We start from the raw sequence: 8,248 nt of genomic DNA, 5'->3' as shown, positions 1-8,248 counted from the left end.
ATCATTGTTTGATAAAGGATTCTTCTCTAAAGGCTGCGTATTTCTAGAAAAAGAAAAACAATCAAATGTATACTCATCACTAACACCAATTAACACTTGACTGATTCTCAAGAATCTTTAGTGTCGACACTATGCGAACTCAAGCGGGTTTATGTGTTGGAGAAAATTTTCCCACTCATGTCATACCCATAATTGGTAAAGTAGATTGTAGAAGCAAATAAGGTAGATTTACCCTTCATAGAAGGCTTACTGCAAAAAACATTGAGCGGCTAGGGAAATGGAATCCCTAGGATGAGATTGAATCACATTTGAATTTATGCTTGAATTATGGGATATGTTAAATGATGCACCATTGTACATGATGAACAAATCATGGTTGGAATGGAGCATCCCATCTTCCTAGAATGAACGTTTAATTAAAGTATTTCCTAAGAAAAGTTATGTGAGATGTTTGTCAATTGGAGGCCCATCACACTCATTCTGGAATTTTACAAGCTAGTTGCCAAAATGTTAGTCAATAGAATCAAAGAACACCTGGTCAAAGGAATCCATGTGAAAAATTTCTAGTTCACATCTCATCAACATCATTAATAATGATGCAAATGCTTAAATTAGAATGAAATATGCACAATATGAAGAAACATATACTAAATATGCAAGTTGATATTGCAAAATCCATTTACAGCATACACGAAGACTTTATAGAGTCAACAATGCTAAGATTAGGATTTGGACACAAAACCTTGAAGGTCATGTTAATGATATGTTGTTTGATGTCTATTATGGGTGTTTTACAATTATACAATAGTACAAGAAGGTTAAAAGTTAAGGTTACAATTATACAACAGTGCAACAATCAATGTTACTATATATTAATGTGTATACATGACACAACTTGTTATAGCTAGGAGAAATCATCAATCTAGATGAAATGGTAAGGGACTTGGGGTATCTTGTAGGCAATGACATTACAAACTGGCAAAAAGGTGAATGGGTATTGCATAAGGTAAGACAAAAATTAAGCTTTTGAAAAATCATAATATTGAGAGTAATCCAATCAATTCTCATAGTATACCTGTACTTCTATCTACCTTTATAAAATTTGTCCAAAATACATCGTCAAAACATCATGTTAGATATAATAGAGAAGTTTTTTAAGGAAAAACATGTGGGTAAAGTTTTAAGATAATCGTCTCATGTGGGTATAGTATTGCTTGGAAGTAAACTGCGATTACAGTGGGCTAAGTTGGATAATGGTATGGCTGCCACAGTAGCTTCTTGGGGAAATTATGTTTGTCATCTTAATCATTCTCAACTTCATGCTATCAGATGTAGGGGTTTTAGAACTAAGTTTGATGCAATTTAGTTATCTTTTGGGAATTTTCTCTCTAATTGGTCACTTTTTGTGTATGTTTGGTTTGGATATTTTACTCCCGTTGGTGTTATGATAGGAGTAAAAGGAACAACATCTCAAGGAGAATGTTACTATTTTGATATATCTGAGGAAGGAAGATTATGGCAAACTAATGTGGAATCGTCAATTTGGCAAACGACATTGCAACATCCAATGAGAGTGATTGGTAAATCTGGTAAAAGGTGGATTTTAGATCCTTCTCCTTCTAATAGTATGTTATTTTGCCAACAATGGGTATTTTAAAAAAAGTCATTGTTGAATTTGCATTGGGATCCATCATATTATCTTTGGAAAATACAAATCCTTCGTCTCATACTAAATTTTTTCAATTTTTTCAATATGCTGTGAAGTTGGGATGAAAGTTGCTCTTAAGTATGAAATTGCATCCACCATCCACTATGAAAGTGTAGTTGGCAAATGGGGCCTCTTTAATGGATGTATCTAAATATTGGAAGTGGCTATGGAGTATGCAGATTCCCAAGAATATTGTACTTTTTCATTGGTTATTGATCCATTATGCACTACCAGTTTGGTCTTGGTTACGACAACTAAATAGTAAGTCGTGTGGATTTGGTTGTGGATGTATGATGCAATCAATTAAGCATGTATTGTGGTTTTGTCCTAAAATTATGCAAGTATGGAAGAGAATATTAAGGTTGTTGATATTGATACATGCTAATTGTGTGATCACTTGGGGCGCGGTTAGGTGGGGCATTCTAGAGGGACAACCATTGTTATATGAAAAGGAGGATATAGTGGAAGCCTTTCACATATTTCCTCCTCATATACAAATGGTTCAAACCTTTTCTAAGTGATAGTTTGCAATTTAGGGATGATATTATTTGGAACACAATTTCATCTATTCTGATGTGGGTAATTTGGAAGGCGCGATGCGATGTACATCAGGTTTTGACAACGTCGCTCATGATGTTTTTGTTATAATTGTTGAATTCTAGTTGTTACTTATTCATACATTACGTTGTCAGTACGAAAGTTTTACATGCAATGTTGATGTTATTTTCAGGAAGCAAATGCATTTTAAAATGTTATGGGATTCAATGCTCATTTTTAGGGAAGATGTAGATAATATAATATGGATGTATATTGTTCCTGTCAGTTTGGGAAACAATGTCTACTAACTTTGTTTATGGACTCTGTTGCTACATATGTTGGTGGTATAGGTTACACTGCATGCTAAGTTGCAGTTTGGGAGGAGTAGACCATAAAAATCTTAGAGATATGGTGTACAAATATGTGTAGTTCTTGTATATACACATCAAATTGCTATGATGTAAGCACAATGGAGTCGGTTGGTATACTCATTTATCCAACACAACTTTTGTATTTCTTTTATAATACCATGGCGTATCTCTTTAGGGGGAAAACGAAGAAGATAATCGTCTCATGATAAAGTTTGCACAATGAAGTTGGTGGGAGATATATAAATTATGGCACAATGTTTTACCTCTATTCACCACAAAATTTGATTCAAAATTGGAAGATAAATAATCACACAACACATGCAATGGATTAGAATGAGATCAAGACTTGATATTTCAATGTAATTGGAGAGTATTCACTAGAATCATCCTTTGCCTTCAACATTAATGTATCAAGTGACAAGAACCTAGGAAGCCATATCTTTTTTCAAAAAATCGTGTGTAAAATTTAAACCATGCCGAGGATCTAACGACAAGCGGTAGTCATTTGATCTCATTCTCAAATTTTGGTTTGAGATAGGGTTCCTTTTCCACCACTAGAGACAAAATAACATAGTTAAGTGACGTTCTTGGTGGAATGCGTGTTTAGCAAGAATTTAGTATGCCACTTTTCCATTAAAAGAAAGATTATTCTTATGTCATTGTTAGTAGGGGTTTTACCAATTTGGGCATACCTCTAGTGAAGACACATTGCCACAAAAAGATGCAAAATTGGAATCCACTTGCTCTAGAATTGGCCTAACTCAAAGAACTTATTGTTGAGGATAAGGTTACACCTCTCTAATTATTTCCATAAGCGTGTTGCGTCATTTTGGAAAGAAACTTTTGGATCTTTGGTCTATTTCCTAGACTGAAAATAACTTTTGGATCTTTGGTCTATTTCCTAGAACAATTGAACAATACATCTAGTTTTTTTAAATTAAGAATTTTGGGATTATAGATTATACATATGTAAATCACATAAGTTCATAACCATTATGGTTTTCAAACACTCATTCTAAATGAAGTCCTCTTTTGCTTAGTAATTGCATGATTGTCCCTTGGGCCACAATATTTCCCTTGATAATTTTCAAACTTCCTTTCAATGCTTTTGAGCATGGCTTTTGTAATTAATAAATTTTTATGGTTTTCACATCATCTTAAGGTTTCCCACCCGCAATATGAAGTGTTACTAAAATAAAAAAGAACTTCCAAGGGCGTGCAAGAAAGTATCAGCCATCATCTTTGAAAGTCCACTTAGATTACAAGTGTTTTTTTGTTTGAATGGCCTAGATAGTATCCATCATCAATGACATCAAAACTCATTTGCAATACACGTTATTTTTTGTTGAAAGACAAGTTGGTATATCTACGTCTTTGTGTGTGTGTGTATACACATTAAATTAATAGTCGAACAAGATGTTTGTATATTTGTATATCAACGTTTGGTAGAACTTCGTAAGACATGCATAATATATAGTTCATACAATATAATAGCACCTAGTGAAATGGAGATTACATTGATATGTGCAATAAATACACATAGTGACATAAACTATATGGTGTGAGAAAAATGTGAGTTGGTTGTGTTAAAAGGAAGATTGCACCTATATATTTTAGAATTCTTAATGTTCTCAACTCATCCCATAGTTGCATGCAATTATAACACCTATAACTTTAGGCTCACATGATGCTGGAAGATGTGATTTGCAAAATTAAATAACAACAGAAGTTTGTTCATATGAGGTGACAATAGTTGGGTGGAAATTCACACATAAGATGGTGGCAATTCATAAGAAATAGTTAGAACTATTGGTCTAGAGATGCTAAAGCATGTGTGTGATAATGGCCATAAAGAATATGCATCTTTTTTACTTTTTCCCCTTAGCATGTGAATATAGTTTTAGCATCGAAAGATGATTTTCTCTCGTGAGGATTCGTTTCGGTTGCCGCATAGTTGGTGGAAAGGGCGAGCTTTATCGAATCCACTCCGCATGAGGAGGAAAATACAATTCCACATAGTTGGGTTTGTTTGCCATGTCTGAAACAACCGATATGTATGGATAAGTATACGAAAGGTCATGTTGGTCGAGAGGGGGTCACTAATCAATATGAAATCATTAAGTGTGCTCTCAGAAAATATTGTCTCGACTAGTAAATAAAAAAATCTCAGGATGATTCCGAATAGCTTTCTAAAACATGAGGTAATGTGTCCCTCTTACTCTCTTTCGGGAGTAAAAGATAATTTACTAATATATGTTAAGTCATATATGTTATACATATATATATATATATGACCTGGCTCTAGGCTATTGCCCAAGATGGTTTCAAGCTTGGTAAACCCGAACAGGGCGTTAAGCCAATCCACTTTCAAACAAAATTGTTTTAACTCCCCATAGAACAACGGTGGTTTAAGCCATTAAACCATGGTCTAGTTCTGGCTCAAAGCAAACTGTCGGATGTTATACTAGCTAATCGACAATGCCACCCTTCCAACTCAGAATGCAGATACATTCGGAGTACTAAAGCTTACGGATTCGGGGAGGGGCTCAAAAGGAAGGGACACGTTCCGCGGAGTGCTCAGGTCCTGGAAATGACGAAACCGTATGTCGGGTGGCGGGTGTCGGGGCGGACATATGCAGAGGTGCACGAGAGGGCAGCGAGGAGGTGAAGAAGGGATGTGGTTTTGGTCGGGCGAAAGGGGAAACAAACACAAAGAGGGTTTGATTCACCTAACTACCTATTGGTACAGCAAATGGGAAGAAAGTGGAATGGAAGCATATACATACATTTATGCATATATATATATATATATATACACTCTTAGTTGTTATTGTTGGTGCCCATCCCACGGAGAAGAAACAGAAATAAACCAACCACCAAAACATCTTCCCCTTCTCTCTATCTTTTTCTCTAATGCGATTACATCGCGAAACCTAGCCAATAATACAAAAGCAAAATCGACTCGCAGAGAGACAAACAGGTCGCGGGTTCGAAACTCGACAGACGCAGAATTCGGGGAAGGCAACTCATAAGTCGTTGGAACAAGAAAGACTCTCCTTCTTCTTCTGCTGCTTCTTCTTCTTCTTCTGTTTCTGCTTCTGCTTCTGCTTCTTCTGCTTCTTCTTCTGCCTCTGCGTACCTCTTTGATCCCCATACATGCTTCCTTCCTATCTGTTTTCATGCGATTAGTCCGCCCTAATCCGCCATGAGGCTCTGCTGCAATAAGCTCAATAATCTATGGATCGAATCATGCTCCATCCATCCTTACTCTTCCAATTCGCTCTCCCTGATCCTCCGCAGACGGCTCCATCACATCCGTCTCGCCTCTCGCGCTGCTTCTGCGTTTCTCACTTTCCTCCTCCTCCTCCTCCCGCTCCTCCTCCTCCTCCTCTCTGCGGCACTCTTGCACGCATCCTACTCCGCTCACGAATCCTCCCCCGGCGATCGCTTTCTCACGCAGGCGAAATTGGTACCTCAAGTCTCCATTAATTTCGCGAAGAGAGAAGAATTTCAAGAGGCAGGTATTAAAAAAAAAAAACAAAGAAACAGGAAGGAAAAGTCTCTTTGGTTTTTCTCTCTTCGTTTCTGTTTCAATTCATTCATTTGATTCTACATGATTGGGAAGAACCGTTAAATTCCCTTAATTCATGAGACGGAAGATCATTTGGCGCTCCTTCTGCTCGGATTTTCTCTGCAGATAGGCCACCACGTCTTGATCTCAACGACAAATCCATGGAGTGCGACCGATCGCATCCCCGAACGGATGTATGCGTGGTGAGGGGAGACGTGAGAGTGATGGGAAGGGGCAGAGCGCGGCCTCGACAGAAGCTTCTTCCGAACAATTACACAGTTTTACAGGTGATTGATCTGGGAAGGCTATCCGCTGCAGGCAGCGCCTACGCGGAGAGGAGGGAAGAGAGGGTCAGGCCATACACGCGAAAATGGGAAGAAAATGTGATGAAGACGATCGATGAAGTGAGGATCAAGAGGCAAATCATCAGAATGGGGACCAATTCGACAGAGAAAGAGGTTGAGATGGAGATGGAGATGGCAGCGTGCCATGTGCGGCACCGAGTTCCCGGGGTAGTTTTCTCGACAGGAGGATACACAGGGAATGTGTACCATGAATTCAATGATGGCCTCATACCTTTGTATTTGTCAGTAGGCCATCTCCATGGGGAGGTTGTGCTGCTCATACTGGAGTACCACAGCTGGTGGATGACCAAGTACAAGGAGGTCATTGAGAGGCTCACACATTACAAGGTTGTCGACATGTCGGCCGACCCGAGGACACACTGCTTCCCCGAACTCAAAGTGGGTTTAAACATCCAGGACGAATTGACGATACCGGCCGTGGCCAACCGCACCCTTGCCCCGCCCAATCAGACCCTCGGCCTCTCCCTCCACCCTAGCCTCTCCATGCAAGACTTCCGAGACAACGTGCTGCGCGCGGCCTACCTCCCGAAACGCGAGTCGAGCTTGTCCAAAGTGCTCCTACGCACGTCGGCCCCGTCGGGCACACGCGTCGTCACCCACCAATCCACCCCTTCCCCTCATACCTCGCCCTCCCGCCCAAAACTCGTCATTGTCTCCCGGAAGAGCCCCCGTGCGCTCCTCAATGAAAAGGACGTTGTCAAGCTCGCGACGAGGTTAGGGTTCGTCGTGTCCGTCGTCGCGCCCAAGTCGTCGACCGAGATGGCCGACATTTACTGGGACCTCAATACATGCGATGTGATGCTAGGTGTCCATGGGGCGGCAATGACACACTTATTGTTCATGAGGCCCGGGTCCGTGTTCATACAAGTGGTACCGATCGGGACGGAATGGGCGGCCGCCACGTACTACGGCGAGCCCGCACAAAAGTTTGGGTTGCACTATGTGGAGTATAAGGTTCAACCTAGGGAAAGCTCTCTATGGCACAAATATGGGCCACACAATCCAGTGTTGTCCGATCCCGAGTCGGTCAATAGAAAGGGTTGGTGGGAAACGAAACGTGTATACTTGGAAGATCAAGATGTCACGATATCTCTCCGATCCATACGACCCATCCTACACCGTGCACTCACACGTCGTCGTGCCACCTCGCATGCCTGATCCTCCCACTCACCACCTTCCTCCCCTATATGCCCTCCCCTTGTGCATAGCCTACAGTTCTTTGAACATGCCTTTCTTATTCTTTCTTCTTTTTGAGGTTATTGACCAACCTAAGTTTTGTAACTATACACGCACACCATTTATCAAATGACTCATAATTGCTTCTAGCAATTTTGTCAGACCCCTTTATAAGTAAATGTAACTATAAAATACACATAAGAATATTAATACTAACAAAGCCCCCATATTCCGATACAATCGTGTGCATTTTCTAATGCATATCATTTTCATTTAAGCTTTGCTATAAATTAAGCAATCTATTTTCAAATGTTGATCAACAAAAGTCTATAAACTAATAGTTAGCATATTAATTGCTTCCCTGACAATCAACAAATCATAAGTTAAATATCTTAAAGTCCAAGACGATATTAGTTTTAATTGCTTTTTCATATATAAAAGTCTATGATGGGTGTGGGTCCTGGGATAGCCAAGGATAAGGAAGATGATCAAAAACATATTCCAAGAAAGACATATTCAA

At 39.5% G+C, this 8,248-nt stretch overlaps 1 protein-coding gene across 1 annotated transcript; it reads left to right on the top strand.

Annotated features, from left to right (window-relative positions):
* Positions 1-5,562: 5,562 nt before the first annotated feature.
* LOC147862584 (xylan glycosyltransferase MUCI21-like) lies at positions 5,563-8,038 on the top strand. Its single transcript, XM_087321413.1, has 2 exons — positions 5,563-6,137; positions 6,314-8,038. The coding sequence occupies exons 1-2, from the start codon at positions 5,822-5,824 to the stop codon at positions 7,708-7,710; spliced, it is 1,713 nt and encodes a 570-aa protein (XP_087177539.1). The 5' UTR covers positions 5,563-5,821; the 3' UTR covers positions 7,711-8,038.
* Positions 8,039-8,248: the final 210 nt, after the last annotated feature.

The sequence above is a fragment of the Azolla caroliniana genome, unplaced genomic scaffold (genome assembly GCF_043228905.1).
Source record: "Azolla caroliniana isolate FFs.n. ecotype wild unplaced genomic scaffold, voAzoCaro1.0.p SCAF_6, whole genome shotgun sequence".
NCBI classification, from domain to species: Eukaryota; Viridiplantae; Streptophyta; class Polypodiopsida; order Salviniales; family Salviniaceae; genus Azolla; species Azolla caroliniana.
This window is presented reverse-complemented; position numbering and strand designations above follow the sequence as displayed.